The sequence below is a fragment of the Apus apus genome, chromosome 2, assembly GCF_020740795.1.
Source record: "Apus apus isolate bApuApu2 chromosome 2, bApuApu2.pri.cur, whole genome shotgun sequence".
Taxonomy (NCBI): domain Eukaryota; kingdom Metazoa; phylum Chordata; class Aves; order Apodiformes; family Apodidae; genus Apus; species Apus apus.
Genome location: NC_067283.1, coordinates 25,605,614 through 25,621,466, shown reverse-complemented (window position 1 = coordinate 25,621,466; position 15,853 = coordinate 25,605,614). Strand labels below are relative to the sequence as shown.

General features: G+C 42.4%; 1 protein-coding gene across 1 annotated transcript; it reads left to right on the top strand.

The window, feature by feature from the left end:
- The first annotated feature begins 999 nt into the window (after nucleotides 1-999).
- PDK4 (pyruvate dehydrogenase kinase 4) lies at nucleotides 1,000-12,030 on the top strand. The gene is made up of 11 exons (XM_051610419.1): nucleotides 1,000-1,273; nucleotides 2,075-2,216; nucleotides 3,248-3,319; nucleotides 4,420-4,604; nucleotides 4,970-5,059; nucleotides 5,582-5,659; nucleotides 6,296-6,372; nucleotides 7,100-7,198; nucleotides 7,548-7,658; nucleotides 8,360-8,473; nucleotides 9,481-12,030. The coding sequence occupies exons 1-11, from the start codon at nucleotides 1,117-1,119 to the stop codon at nucleotides 9,622-9,624; spliced, it is 1,269 nt and encodes a 422-aa protein (XP_051466379.1). The 5' UTR covers nucleotides 1,000-1,116; the 3' UTR covers nucleotides 9,625-12,030.
- Nucleotides 12,031-15,853: the final 3,823 nt, after the last annotated feature.

Below are 15,853 nucleotides of genomic sequence, written 5' to 3'. Positions count from 1 at the left end.
AGTAATTTGCTGACATGAACTCCATTCTGCCATTGCTGACATGAACACCAACGCATTATGTAAACCCTGCCTTTAGAGAAGGGAACTTGGCACCCTGGGAAAACGCCAGGCAGCACTGGAGATCAAAGTTCCCTGTCCAGTGAAGACGAATGGTGTGCAGGCTTTTCCCAGCTCATCTGTGATGCTGGAAGATGAGCTGACCAACAGAGAGCTGTTCGGTCGGTCATCTCTTAGGTCAGCTCTAGAATAAATAAGGGTGACATGCCAATTTGGGAGCAGTGCGTCACCAAAGCTGCTGTCTCCAGATATTTGGCCACTATTAATCCAGGTCAGAGTGATGACCTACATGTCAAGAACACAGGTCCTGTGGCTAGGACCTACTTGTGCTCCTTTCACACCTTCATGAATTCTCCGTGCCAACCCTGGATTTGCAACGATTCCAGTGTTACCATCCCCTGCACCTTGTGCAAAGAGTTTCCCCTCTGGAAACACCACACCAGCCTCAGTGACAGACCAGCCAGGGCTGACGATACGCCTGCTGCTGCGGCTGCCAGCACCGAGCACCCGGGCCGGGCCGGGCAGCCCAGGACTGCTCCCACAGCCCAGGGGACACCGCTGGCTCCCGCCACCAGGCCAGATCCCCCCGAGCAGCCGGTGAGAAGCGGGAGGAGCGCGGCACCGTCAGTCTTGGCACGACCGCCCCGCCGCTGACATTGGCCGGTCCCTGCCCAGTAAACAAGGTCACCGGAGGCGGCGCAGCGCCCGGTCCCGAAGCTTCTCCGCGGCCTCCCCGGCCCGTTCCCGCCCCCGGCGCTTCCCCCGGCGGGGCTGGCAAGGCGCCCGCTGCCCGCGGCACCGGGGAAGGGCGGGAGCGGGGGGACTCCTGGAGCCCCGCCAAGCGCCGTCCCGAGCCGCCCGGCCGGGAACGTTCCGTGCGGGGCACGGGGCGTGGCCTGCGGGGCCCCGCCCGCCGGGGCTGTAAATAGAGGTGGCACGTGAAGCCACCGGGCAGAGGCGCGGGGACAGCGCCGGGGCTGCCGCACCCACCGGCGCACACACCACCCACCTGTACCTGCCACCCACCTGTACCTGCCACCCACCGACGCCCCGGGAGCGATGAAGGCCGCCCGGCTCGCCCTGCGCAGCGCCGCCCCCCTGGCCGGGGTCCGGGGCGGCAGCAGCAGCCGCGGCAGCTGCCAGGTGCCGCGGGAAGTGGATCAGTTTTCCCGCTTCTCGCCCTCCCCGCTCTCCATCAAACAGTTGTTGGACTTCGGTGAGAGGCGGGATGAACAGAGGAGGGAAGGGGCGGGGGCCCGGCTGGCGGGGTGGCTGAAGCCTGTCTCTCGGAGGCTGGTTTCCCCGCTGCGGGGCGAGGCGGGGGGGGGTGCGCTGCTCGGGCCGCGGGGGGCGGCGATCCCCCTCCTGGGGGGTCCCGGTCCGGCCCCGTCTGGAGCTCCCGGAGGGAGCGGCCCCGGGCTGGGCTGGGCTGGGGGGAGGTGGCCGCGGGCGACCAGCGCTGGCCTTAGGCACGCACCGGCCGGTTGCCGGGCACCGGCGGCGACCGAAGCTGAACAGACGCTACAGCTCGGTGTCGGTAGTGTTGATGGGATGGGGACGGGGAGGCGAAGAGTTGAATCAGCTGATGGGTGTTTTGGCGTTCTGCGGTACACGTTATCGGGGAGGAGTCATGAGTCTTGTCCTGATGGAGCGAGCAAGGTGTACCCAGATGCGATTGCCGCTTTGGCAGCTCTGAAGTCCGTGCTCACACGACATTTCCAGACGTCACCCTGGAGAAGCCAGTGTTTACAAAGGCTGGAGTGCTTCTTCTGGAGGATTACAAAGAAGTCCCTCGACTAAACGGGAGATGTACAAGTATTCCTCCCAGGAACATGCTGTGCCTTGGTGTCTTGTAAACAATATTCAGCACAAACATACATGCGCTCTTAGGAGAACTGGCCAATAATAGCATGATGATTGCAAAGGAATTTAGTGCAGAAGTCTGTGGCAAGACAGCAGTCTGTACTTGTATCTTGAAACTTTTAAAAGGAGATTTTTATTTTTTATTTATTCATAGGCTCAAGTAATGGATGTGAGAGAACTTCTTTTGCATTTTTGCGACAAGAACTTCCTGTGAGGTTTGCAAACATACTGAAAGAAATCGATCTTCTTCCTGATAAATTACTAAGCACTCCATCTGTACAATTAGTAAAAAGCTGGTAAGTAAAAAGCACTTGAATTCATCCTGTAAAATAACATAGGTTTGACAACTTGGTTGTCATAGACTTGTTTGAGTAGTAGGAAATAGTAACAATACAGTAGAAGTGCAGATTCTTCCTCAAAACTGAACTGCAAGCTGTTATACACTGTCCTTTTCTGGCATTCCTAAATTGAAAAACAACATAGTTACATTGTTATTTGTAAACAGTATTTTTTAAGCTAACAGTTTTTAAGTAGCCTGTAGAGCAAGTCTCACATCCTGCTCTTTAAGATGAGAGAGAAGAAAATTAGAAAGTTACTTTCATGTAGCACTACAGAGCCCCAGAGCTACACAGAAGTGGGAAGTCAGGCCATATAGTTGCTTGGGTTTCTCACTGATGGAATTACTAACAGAGCTTCCATTCCACAACATGTTGCCTCAGCCTTTGCAGCGAGTGCTTGAAATTCAGTTAACATAATCTCTGTGGCTGACACGGTGGCTGGATCTGATTTTACCCTGCTTTACTGGCACAGCTGCAGCATTTGCAAGGATGGCTGACGTAAAGGGCAAAAGTTTTAAAGTGAGATCCAGAAACTGTTCTTAATCTAGCGAACAGTTGTGCCTTTGCAACATGCGTCAGGGCTGTCACATGTTAAAAGAAGCTCAAGTACTTAGCTTGGGCCAAAGCTGATTGGATTTGGAAAAAAATTTCTTAGATGGCTTCCTGATCAGCATCATCATTTGGACGATCTTTTGAAACACCTCTCTTAAGGATTGTAAGGATGATCCTGCATACATAAAGTGAGGGTTCAGATTCCTTTCTGGGTTGCAAGTACAAGAAAACACTTAAAACTTCTAGGGTTCTGGCAGTACAGAAGTGTCCATCTGTGATTCCATGCTTGGATGGAACTTCGATATTTCAAAGATAACTTCAAACTTCTAGATGACTTGTTCAGAGTAATGATTTGGACAAGACAAAGTATCTTTCCTGTTTCTAGACTAATAAAAATATAATTAATAACATATAATTCTTGTGTTCTTTTTCATTAGGTACATCCAAAGCCTCATGGAGCTGGTTGAGTTCCATCGGAAAAGCCCAGATGACCAAAAAGTGTTATCTGAGTAAGCCTTTAATTTCTGTCATTAAACTTTTGATCTCATTCCACTTTTGCAATGTAGTCAGTTTAGAGTGGCAGCAGCCATAAGCTGAATTTTACAATCTCACATAAAGTGCTGTGCATAGAGGAAACTGGTTTACATCTCTGATGTTTAGCAATCTTGCATATCATAGAATTACAAAATCATAGAATAGTTAAGGTTAGAAGGAATCATCAGGTTTCGACCTCCCTGCTATGAGCAGGGACACCTCACACTAGACCAGGCTGCACGAGCCTCATCCAGCCTGGCCTTAAACACCTCCAGGGAGGGGGCTTCCACAGTCTCCTTTGGCAACCTATTCCAGCACCTTACTACCCTCATGCTGAAGCATTTCTTCCTGATGTCTAACCTAAATCTACCCTCTTTCAGTTTAAAACCATTACCCCTTGTCCTATCACTGCCCTCTCTGATGAAAAGCCCCTCCCCAGCTTTCCTGTAGCCCTTTCAGGTACTGGAAGGCTGCTATAAGGTCTCCCCAGAGCCTTGTCTTCTCCAGGCTGAACAGCCCCAACTCTCTCAGCCTGTCTTCACAGCAGAGGTGCTCCAGCCCTGTGATTATCTTTGTGGCCCTTCTCTGGACCCTCTCCAATAGCTCCATGTCTTTCCTGTGCTGAGGGCTCCAGAGCTGTACACAGTCAACAAGATACGTATCACCTGTTGTGTTGCAGCACAGTTTCAAGGTCATAGTATCCCTTGAACTGTCAACAGAGAGAAATAGCAATAAAAATTATCTATGATGTCACAGCCTTTCTTCTTTCTGAGATGTCAGCTATGGGTCTTTTTCCCTTCCTCACATTCTCCTCTGTTCAAACTGTGATGAGTGAGTAAACAGACAGGGAATTTGACATGGCTAATGATTACACCTGTTGTCTTAAAAATATCAACATCTTCTCATTTGGGTTAGTGAGGAATTACTTTTAAAAGAATGAAAAAATAAACTGTATTTTAATATTAAGGTTGTTATGTGCTTATCTGTGCTGCTGCTGGATTGGTTAATAACATTTTACAAAGCTTGCCTCCATGTAGTCTTAGAATAATATTTTTAAAATATCTTTTTCACCTAGTTTTATGGATACGTTAATCAGAGTCCGAAACAGACATCACGATGTAGTTCCTACAATGGCACAAGGAGTGATTGAATACAAAGACACTTTTAAAGTAGATCCTGTCACCAATCAAAACATTCAGTATTTTTTGGATCGTTTTTATATGAGCCGTATTTCTACCCGGATGCTAATGAACCAGCACAGTAAGTAGAAATTTTTACCTGAGGAAAAAGCTTCAGTCTAATGAGAAACATGTTAATGTAAACATGTCTTGAAACTGTTGGAGATCTGCCTCATGTGATTTTTTTCTGACACTGAAAAGTTAGAAATTGAAGCCTTGTGTGGAATATGTATGAGTCTCATTATTTCCATTTGAAAATCTTTAGGTGTTGAACTACAGAAAAGCCAACATGTTTGCTGGCAGTAGATAGCATTTTTAACTTGCAAAAGGCATAAACAACACTCAGTATTTTATGTGATTATATGATGTGATCACACTGTATTAGTCTAAGGCTTTTTTATAATACAGTATTTGAGATTAATATAGTACTGTTTCAATCTCAAACAGCCCTTCTTTTTGATGATAAATCCGGCTCAGGACACCCAAGGCACATTGGAAGTATTGATCCTTGCTGTGATGTTGTTGAAGTAGTGAATGGTAGGTATTCTCAGATCCTTAACGTTTCTCTTAAAAATCAGTATTTACATCTGATTGCAAACACTTTGAGTAGCCAACACGTGTTGCGTGGGATGCTAACTGTTTTTTATTGAAATAGCTGAAAGAAGTCTGTCAAAACATGAGCTTTTATAGGACAAAATTTAAAATATGAAGCAGTGATAAAAAACATGTTGGAATAAGGCCTAGGAAGTGACAGGTGATGTAGCAGTTAAAGCTATATGTGGTGTTGAGATTGGCCTTCCTGGTAGATAACAGACACATCTGCTTTATGGAATTACCAAATTGTACTGAAGATTTATGCATGCTGCTGTATTTGCCTATTTATTCTCAGTTTTTAATGCACACAGTGGAAGCAATATTACCATTCCTTTGAAACACAGGCCTACCGTCTGTAACACCTTATCAGCTAATGCAGCTAAAAATAATACTTTGCCCTGCTGTAAAAAAAGTTTCTACAGTGTTTGATGCTACATTTCACCTTTTATTAAATAAATATTTCAGATGCTTTTGAAAGTTCCAAGCTGTTGTGTGACCAGTATTATCTAACATCTCCAGAACTGAAACTTACTCAAGTGAATGGTAAGATGAGATCTTTCATGTCTGTCTTCTGATCAGTAGCCGAACTGCTTCTTTTACTGAATAAAAAGGCTCCCATTTCTATAGCCACAATGGGACATACCAGTTGATCTGTCTTGGGCTAGTTCTTCTTCATTCTGTTACAAGCACCTCATTTGATCTCTTGTATTAGAACTCAAATGTAATAGAATCTTAAACATGAGATTTCCTGAGGTAATAGTTTAAATTTGAGAGAAGTGAGACTAACCTGTACTTGAAGTAACATGATGCACAGCTCCCCTCTAACAACTTATCTGGAATGCTGAAGTGGGGCTGACTGAGAAACACTGGTTCTGCTCCAAGTTGCCTGCATGTGCTTAAAATCTTTTACAATCCTTTACTTATAAAATGGAATTAATGCTTGGTAGTTTTTGCTTTTTTGAAAATAAACTGTTATTAAGCAAGTGGCAATTACAATCTAAACACTGTTATGAGTGCATAAAGTTGTTCAATTTGGGGGGAAGGAAACAAAAGTGAGACCTGATCTATTTTCTTGTTTGCTCTGGCATACAACTTGCTTATTGTAAAATTTTGATACAATATTGAACAAAAAATCCATCACCCTTTTAAATTTTGCTTATCTTTTTTCCTTTCCTGTAGGTAAATTTCCAGGAGAGCCAATTAACATTGTATATGTTCCATCTCATCTTTATCACATGCTTTTTGAGCTCTTTAAGGTATGTCATTATAAGCTGTTTCTTCCCTTAGTAGTCCAAGCTGGAGCATCAACATTTAAAATTTCTAGCTAGATCTGAATTAAGTAAAGCTTTGCATAGGAAAGTGAGATTTCTAACATTTTCTTATTTGGGGAAATAGCTTTGGCACTTGGGGAAGGAGTGATTGCAATTTGTAGGAGAGTATTTGGACATATTCATGTGGTGATAAACGGGACAGGGCAAGGGAGAGAGAGTAAAAGTGGGGCATGGGGTTGTGACCACCACTAGCTTTCTGCTTTTAGGGATGAGATCTGTAGTTCAGGTTTGCCCTGATGCCTTTTCTATGGGGTGGGTGACACATCTTGAAGTAGTGAATAGTGCTGAACTAGTGTGCTGCCGACATGGGGTGCAGACTTCTGACAACTTTCAGCAACTGTTGAATTCTACTCTTCTCCAAAAACCTGGCAACACTGAAGGGAGTTGAGTTATTTACTTTACATTGACTGAGTTACATGTTGGGCAAGAAAAGTGTAATCTTTCAAGCATAGAAGAGTCTTGGCTATGGTTAGTTACTTTGAGGTGTGAGACTTCCTCTGCTTCTGTTACACTGAATTTCTAAGTGTGTTCCTTGGAAGCTAGGCACTGATAGGAATGGAGGGCTTCTGTGCTCAGCCCCTGCATAGCAGAGATATGATTTTAAGTGCATAGATCCAACACTTTCTGATAATGGCAACCTTTATTTCCATAGAATTCAATGAGGGCCACTGTGGAATTCCAAGAAAACAGTTCTTCCCTTTCTCCAATTGAAGTAACAGTTGTTCTAGGAAAAGAGGACCTGGCAATTAAGGTATTTTGTTGGCCTTTTGCAATATGAGCTTAATGTAAACTTTATCATAGAATCATAGAATATGCTGAGTTGGAAGGGACCCATCAGGATCATTGAGTCCAACTCCTGTCCCTGTGTAGGGCACCCCAAGAATCATACCAAAAGCCTGGGAGCATATGCTGCAGCAAGAAGAACATGCAGCATCTGACAACTGGTAGTCTCAATTTAGCACAAATATTTAACTGAAAAACAATATGCACCAAAACAAATGTTTGCATGTATTTCTGTTGCAAGTGATTGTTCAAATAACACAATTTAAAAAACATTCTTAGTACATGATTGTAGCTAACTTTATTCTCTCTTAAATCAGATCTCAGACAGAGGTGGTGGTGTTCCAGTAAGGAAAATTGAGCAGCTGTTTAGCTACATGTATTCCACAGCACCAAGGCCAAAGATGGATGATGGTCGAAATACCCCTCTTGTAAGATATTTTCAATACTCATGTTACTAATAAGGTTACTGTAGGTGTTGGCCAGATAGGTAGGTAGGTTAACCAATTACAAACTGCCATGTCCACTCTACTGTTTTGTGGGGTACACAAAGATTGAATCTCATAAATATGAATTAACACTTTCTGAAACAGATTTTTAATATTTAATTTAGTGGACAAAAATATACATGTAAAGGTCTAAATGAAGCAGAACATTCCCACCTGCATCTAACCCTGTTTTTCTCTTATGCTCCAATGACTGCAGTTTACATGATCTTCACTCCCACTCAGTCCTCAGTATAAATTATGCTATCTTTATGGAAGCAAGCACAACTGGAATAGGCTTAGACTATTGTTTATCTACCAGTAGCAAACTCTTTAACTAATCAAGCTGTATTAACAAAACAAGACAGGGAAAATGCAGAAATACCATGTGTAAAAATAAGGCATATGGAGACCCTCCCTCTTCTATGGACATTAGTTTTTTTCTTGTGGTTTTGTTTTTTTAAGAGTCAGTTTTATATTCTGTACGAAACTGATTAGAGGTATCTGGTTGGTTGTTTTTTTTTTTTAAGGGATGAATAACTTCAAAAGGCTTTCTAACAGTTTAAAATCTCTGAACACTTTTCAGCTACTTAAGTCATAAGAGCTAGTAAAAAATAATTTCATTTTGTCTTGTACTTTATTTTTAGGCTGGCTTTGGGTATGGCTTGCCAATTTCTCGTTTATATGCTAAATACTTTCAAGGAGATCTAAATCTCTACTCCATTTGTGGTTATGGAACAGATGCTATTATCTACTTGAAGGTATGTATTTTGATTTTGTTAAAGAAAAGATAGTGTTGATAACTACCAGTAAACAAATTCCCTGTTCATTAATAAAATAGCTCACATTTTTATTAAGAAATGCCAGTAAGATTTGTAACTGGTATCTAGAATTAATCAGCTTTAGCTAGTCTCTTTGAATAACTAGTAGTAAGAGCCCTATTAGTTTTGTGTTAAGATTTATTGTCTACTGGTTCATGGAATACAAAGTACTGTGAGAAACTGAAGGAGCAGAAACAGGTGTGAACAACAGATCTGGTTTCTTTACTGTTTGTTCTTAATTCTGACAACCAGAAAGTAGAGAGTCTAGTACATGCTCCTATTCAACATCTACCATGTAGCCCATATATGGGATTCATATATCAGTAATCTTGAATACCTGGCATGTAACATGCACTGCTGGTTTTATAAGTAGTCTGTAAAAAAGGACTACATATTCTTTTCCACTTTCTGCACTTACTCATGGGAAAAACTTGCTTTAAATTTCTTCTAATAAAACCATAGTTTAAATACACTGAAGCACAACCACTCAAGCAATACAAAAGGAGGAGGTGGTTCAGCTATCTACATGTTGCATTTCAATTTAACAAATTCCCAATGGAATATGATTATTTATATTTTTTAGCTTCAAAACATGGAAGTAGGAAAGAAATATGTTTTAAAGTTTCCCTGGAATTTTGTAAATGAAAGTTCTTTTCCAGGGCTTCCAGGACTATCTTGAAGACAGGTTACAAAGTGCCTCTTAAGGCCTATAAAAAGGTGTAAATGTTATTTGATGTTACTGCATTTGTCCTGTCAAATTACCCAAGGCAAACATAGCTACTGAAGCACATAAATTAGTGCATCTATTGCAGAAACATTTGTATAAATACATTTGTTTTGTAATGTCACTGGTTTAACACTTAACACACTGTATGAATTTTTGCAAAGGGGCATTATTGAGAGGTAGAAACTAGGTAACTTTTTTTCCTTCTTGATTATTTTTTTAGGCCTTATCAACAGATTCTGTAGAAAAACTCCCAGTTTTTAACAAATCAGCTTCCAAGCATTACCAAGCTACCTCAGAGGCAGATGACTGGTGTGTTCCAAGTAAAGACCCAAAGGACTTATCAAAGCAGAGTGCGGCTGTCTGAGTTTGGTATCCAAGCAAGGCACCCAAGGGAATCAAGCTGGCTTCTCAAAAAAGACTAACATTTGGATGTATTCATCTGCCTCCAAAAAAGCAAATTCTTCAGTTTCAGGACTGGCAGAAGAGAAAGAAGATAAGGATATTATGGCCTGGGCTGTATGCACTGAATGTGAAATCTTGGTAGGGACTACAGGAAGAGGAAAATAGGAACACATATGTCTTTCAAGAGATGTGTATAGAGGAAAATCAGACTTTTTTTTTTTTCTTATGATCAAAGACTTGGTGTGGCAGAGGTGTGCAATTTTTTTGGTCCTTTTTAATGCTTGAATTCTGAATACTGATAAATGTCAGTTATGCTGGTGTATATTTTTCTCCTAGAATAGTTACCAGCGGTTCATCTTTGTAAAAAACTTCTCAAGTAGATAGATAACACCTGTGCTTTAAAGCTATATTTATAACATTTGGAAAAGACCCACTTAGCATGGCAGTCTTGTAGCAGGATACAACCAGCATTCAAATACAGCCTGACTGGGAGGGAGGAAGCCCTGGGGTGTTGGGAGAAGGTATTTTCCATATATGATGAAGTCCCATTCTAAACCAAAACAAAACCAAAAACAACACAACTGAATTTCAGTAATAATTCTGATGATGCCTTTTTCTGTGAGTTACATTGCTAGATTTTTTTAATGTTGAGCTGTTTGTGGAAAAACAAGCCAAGTAAGGCTCCTATGCATAAGGCAACTAAGAAGGAATTAAGGATAAAGAAGTGGAAAACTACTTGGTTATAGCAGCTGTAAGGTTAGGCTACATCTAGCCTACATCCCTGCACTCCAGAAAAAATGTTCCAAGTAAGCATGTTAGGATTTTTCAAGGACTGAAGTCAGACATGCAAGTTGAATGGAAAGATTTTGGTGACCTGTATTATGTAAGCACGATGTAGGAAACAAGAGCATGCTTGAAACATGGTCTTGTGGTTCCTTTTTGTCATGCTGTTAGAAGATGAGTGGCTCAGTACACTAAATGTATCTTCCTATCATCTTTGAGAAATCTGTATTGGACCACAGTAGCTCAAAGAGGTACATGGGAATTCTATACCTTGAAAGCTGTGATGAGCACTGAAGGTCTATTTGAAATGTTTTCAGGAAGAGTCATGTTGAAACTAGAATTTAATTCTAATAACTGTTCATTGCAATGGAAAGGTCTTAAGAAATGAGAAGTTTTGAAGTATGAACAGAACTGGAAACTATAGAGTAACTTTTACGAACATGAATGTTATGGGGAATTGTTACAGGAACAGTGCCAGAGGGAGAGAGCTGTTGGGGAAAACATTCCATTCTGAATAAGCTGCTTCCTTTTCCATCTTATTTGTGCATTTTCCCCTTATAAGCAAGGTAAACTTAATGACAGAATAGAAATTAAACTATTGGACATTGCCAAATTGGTCCATGAGACTTCATCAATGCTCTATCTTATGACCTGAATTTTTTTTTTTTTTACTAATTAGTCTATTATCTTAAGTGTATGTGATCCTTTGCAAGAAGTTGCAAGTACAGATTTTAAAGCATGCTCAGTAGTGTGACAGTTTTCTAAAACAGATTTGTGTTTGTCGGATGGAAAGCCACTCCATACTCTACTGTGAAAATAATGAGAGAAAGCTAGAACTACCTTTGTGTTCAAGAAGTCCTGTTGGGACAGATTTCTCAATCAAAATAAAATAGTATTCTGATATACTACATTTATTTTTAAAACCAAATGTAGAACTATTGGGATACCTACTGAGCATAATGACTTCAGTACTGAATCAAGGCTGTTTTAATCCCCATGAATAAGCTGGAGTTGTGTATCTGAGCTCAGCTCAGTGAATGAAATGAAGAATGAAAATGAAAGATATTTGTCTAGAATATACAGGTAAAGCTGCATTCACTGCCATAATATACTTGAATATTTTTTTATTTTGTATTGAATACCAGGTCACAAAAACATACCTAGGTAGTCATTGTTGTCAGGTAAACACAAATTGTACCTCTGTCTGCACCTGGTAATGCCTGAACATGGGTTATGATCTCACCATACACTGTACATCTGTATCATAGCCACAGCTACTGCAGGGAGGAGCTGTAACTTGTGTCTCAAAGCAGCTGAAGCACATGGGTGCTGTGAGCATGTCTAATGTTCACAGAGAGAAACTGCAGAACACATTCATAATGCAGACAGAGGTGGGTGTAGCACCTAAAGAACCCACATGGGGTATGTGTAGCATTAAAAATGACTTAAGGGCTATCTACCTAGATAAAATGGTATGTTTTCAGAATGTACTGAATTCTTATTCCTGAAAGTAGAGCCACAGTTTTAAGCATTTTACTTGGATGTAGATGTTGAAATAATTTTATAATAAAATAATGTAAATGGTCGTCTAGTAGCTTTATTTTCTTCTAGGAAATCTAGTGCAAGCAAGGGTTGGTTTTGGTCTTCTCAAATGGAGTTGAGCAAGGCAACTTTCATACTGTGTCAATTAGATGTAGCAGGGGAGAGAGACACTGAAATAACGATCTGCTTACACTTAATGTTGCATCTGCAGAGGATTTGTACAGTGCCTTAAATCAGTGCATCACCTTACACATCACCTTATTCCTCCTAATTAGGATAGCCTTCATCTTCAGAGATGAGAATCCGTCATCAGTGCACATTCTACCCCTTAAAATATCTGGGGTTTGTTCAGCTGTTTAGAATGTGAAAATTCACTGTTGTTTTTAGTTTTATATTAAAAAGGCATCCCTCAATAAGTTTATAAAAAACAACTTTTCTACAGGCTAAAGGAAAGCCTTTCAGCTCTGAAGCAATGAGAAAACTGGCTTCTGACAGTCGGTTTTTAAGAGAACAGTAGTAACCAGACAGAACAGATTATGCAATGATAAAAGTTCTGTACAGCTGGTGCATTAGCAGACTTCTGTTTGCCTGTAAATATCCTGCCTCTCCCTTAATTTTAAGGAAGATGGAGTAACTAAAAATGTGTGTAGGTACTTCACCTGAAACATGACAGGAAAAAACCACCCAGACTTGGGTGTCTGGCAGTAAATCTAAGTGTGACCGCTTTTTGTGCTGAGTTTCACCTTCTTACCAATGTTTTTTCACTTCTAATGCCATTGAAGCAGATCAGGTGGTATAAAAATCGTAGCATTTTGCAATTACAGTTTTGCAAAATACTGACACATCAGTGTGTCAGTTGTGTTGGGAGAAATAACCCAGAACTACAAGGACACCAGGGACTTCAATAAGCTACTACAGTAAAACGAAGTGAAACCAACAAGAAAACCACTCCTGTTCCTCATCCATCTTTATTGTCTTGCAGTCCCTAGAGGCAGGACTAGCACCTTTCCCCTCCAGTTTTTCCAAGCAGAAATACATATGCGTGCATTCTACACCTCACCCACGGCAGGCTCAGGATAGATCCATGCTGGTGTGGGAGCTGGCCGTGCTGCAGATGTGGCAGGGATGAAGCTGGCTGGCTGGGCGGGCCCATGTGGCCACAGCAGGCAACATGGTCTACCCCGAGCATGCTGCTGCAGACCATCAGTTCCAGCCAAGCTCCTGCAGCCCAGAAGACACCAGAAGTTGAAATGTTTTGGTTTTTTTCCTTCCCCACACAAACCCCATGAGTGACAGAGGCCAAGCACCCAGCTCCTGATTCAGCAAAGCACCGGAGGTGGGGGACTGGCTTGCTTCTAGAGCATCAGAGGTTCACTGACATCAGCAAGTTCATTACCGGCTAAAAGGTGTTCTGGTGTCACAGGAGATAAGCAGATGTTGCACTTCCTCCCTTTGCCCCCTGATCAGGACCTTAGAAAGCCAGATTCCTGATGTCAACAGAAACCACACCACAGCACCCTGTTCTCTCTTCCAGATCATTAGCTAAAACACGTACACTGATTTTGTTACTGGTGCCTTGGGCACACATCCAGATTAATCTCCCTGGAGCCTTGATAAGCAGTTGTTCATTATTATATTTTCCTTATCACTTAGCCAAGCTTTCAAATCCACCAGACTTTGCCCTTTGCATGCAATAATGTCCTTCCCATAGCATTCTTACAAAACAAGCTTTGCTACCTTTGATAAGAAACACTACTAGACTGAAAAAATGACTGGTGTTTGTTTTTTTCCCCCTTGCAGTACTGATGATGACTTGACAGGATCAGGTTATAACCCCGGGGAACTGCCTGTCCTTAAATTCTTGAGCCATTTTGGAAAACAGAAGGAAGAACCTGGCAGTTTATGATCCCTCAGCTCAGCTAATTTGGGGGGAGGTGGGGATGGTGAAGTGGAAGGGGCCCACTTCTGAGTTAACATTCTGGGTTTGCATTCCCTAAATGCTGGTAACACAACTTTAAGTGCCTGTATCTTGATTCTGTATTACAGCACCCGAAGTGGCTTTGCATACCTGTGCTGGCATGGACATTCAGACACAATGACTGACTCAGTACCTGGCCAGATGCTGCTCCTCCTTGCAGTCAGCAAAGAGAGAGCAGGACACCCTGGTGGACAGTCTCAGTTGGCCCAGTGCCTCTTCATTCACTTCACAGGGAGGAAAGGGCAGAACCCCCTCCGGGCAGCCTGAATTCTTCCCTGACATCTAGAATACTAGGTGGCACAGCAAAAGGCTAGAACACAATCCTGTGTTCAGAATATTCTGAGGCCTCTTAATAACATCATCTTTTCTATAAGTAAAAAAATATGTCTGGGCTATCAGAAGATGCTCCTCACCAGCTCTCTTCCATATTCCTGCTGCAGCTATAAAAGAAAACCAAAAAAGTGCAAAAAAAATAGGCCACATAGAATTAGGGCATATTTTCCTCTTTCACCTTCTTGCATTGTAGTTCTCAGCAGGAAGAGGCGAAAAAATTGAAAAGATCTACCTGATTTCCTGCAGTGTGATGGGGGAGTCTTGAAGAACAAGGCTCACTCCACCTTCCTGGAGTCATGTCCTGAAAACTCAGACAGACCTGCGATGCCGGGAAACACAGCAAGAGGAAAGACCACCATTCCCCCCATTTGGGACTGCAGAGCATCCTTCTGGAAGGTGAACAGAATTTCTGGCTTAGGACAACCACACTTTAAGTGACATGAATATGATACACCCAGATATGCCCTGTCTGGAAGGCAAGTAAGAAAAGCAATTAAAAACATATAATTGTTTCCATCTTTGTTTATAGGTTGGGCTTTCTATACTAAGTCACCTTATGGGACTGGGCCTGAAAACTGAGAACCTTGGCATGGGATTCAGCACCTTGAGTAGAACACCTTATCATGAGACCACATGTGTGTGTGTATGGATGTGTCAATGTACGAGTTAGGTATCTGAGCTCCTGCTCTAGTCACCAGAGTTGGTATATCCACAGAAGCCCAGAAAGTTACCAGCTACTGCTGAAGCAGACACATCTGGCCAGCTGAATAGCTCTCCTGTCTTCAGTGGCAGAGTTCAGCTAATGGTAGTAGGGCCCCTGACACCTGGGACACATGTAAGCAGCTGCATTTAGATGGTTTCAGCCATGAGCTGACTCAGCTAATTCAGTCACCTAAAAGTAGATACTTGATCCTACATGAGAAACCCTGGAGTACTCTGCCTGTTTCTCATCTATCACTCCAGAAGAACTGAGATCTTCCACAGGTTCTTTTGTCACCTCTTGCCAGTCCTATGCAAATACCTTGCATGGACGCTCTTGGCTTTTCAATTATCAGTGAATATTTCTGTTTAGGTAAATTACTCAAGTTCTCTAATTCCGGGTAGTTGTACAAGGTTGGGAATACAGAGCTCAAAACAACTTCACTGCTGTGTCATTGCTGGCCACGGTGAATAGATAATGGAAAATCCCAGATAATATTTATCCGGCAGCAAATGCCAGTGGGAACATTGCAGAGGAACCTCGCTGGCTGCCAGCACAAGCTGTGTCAGCCTGGAGCTGCCTCTGCAGAGCTTGTCTCCACTGGCTGCATTTCCCAATGTCTCAGTTCTGTCTGGGTTTGGGGCTGGCCACAGTGCCACGGTGTCACACAACCACAGGAGACAGTGTGAGGTTCATCACTTGGGGCTCTGTACTGCACAGGGCAGCAGCACAATCAGCTCCTGGGACACCCAAATAACACTTAACTTGCTAACTGGGGAGGCCTTTTACAGAAAACTAGAAGCTAACTGTAATTGATGCTGATTGTTAATAACCATGAGGCATACAAAGAAATCA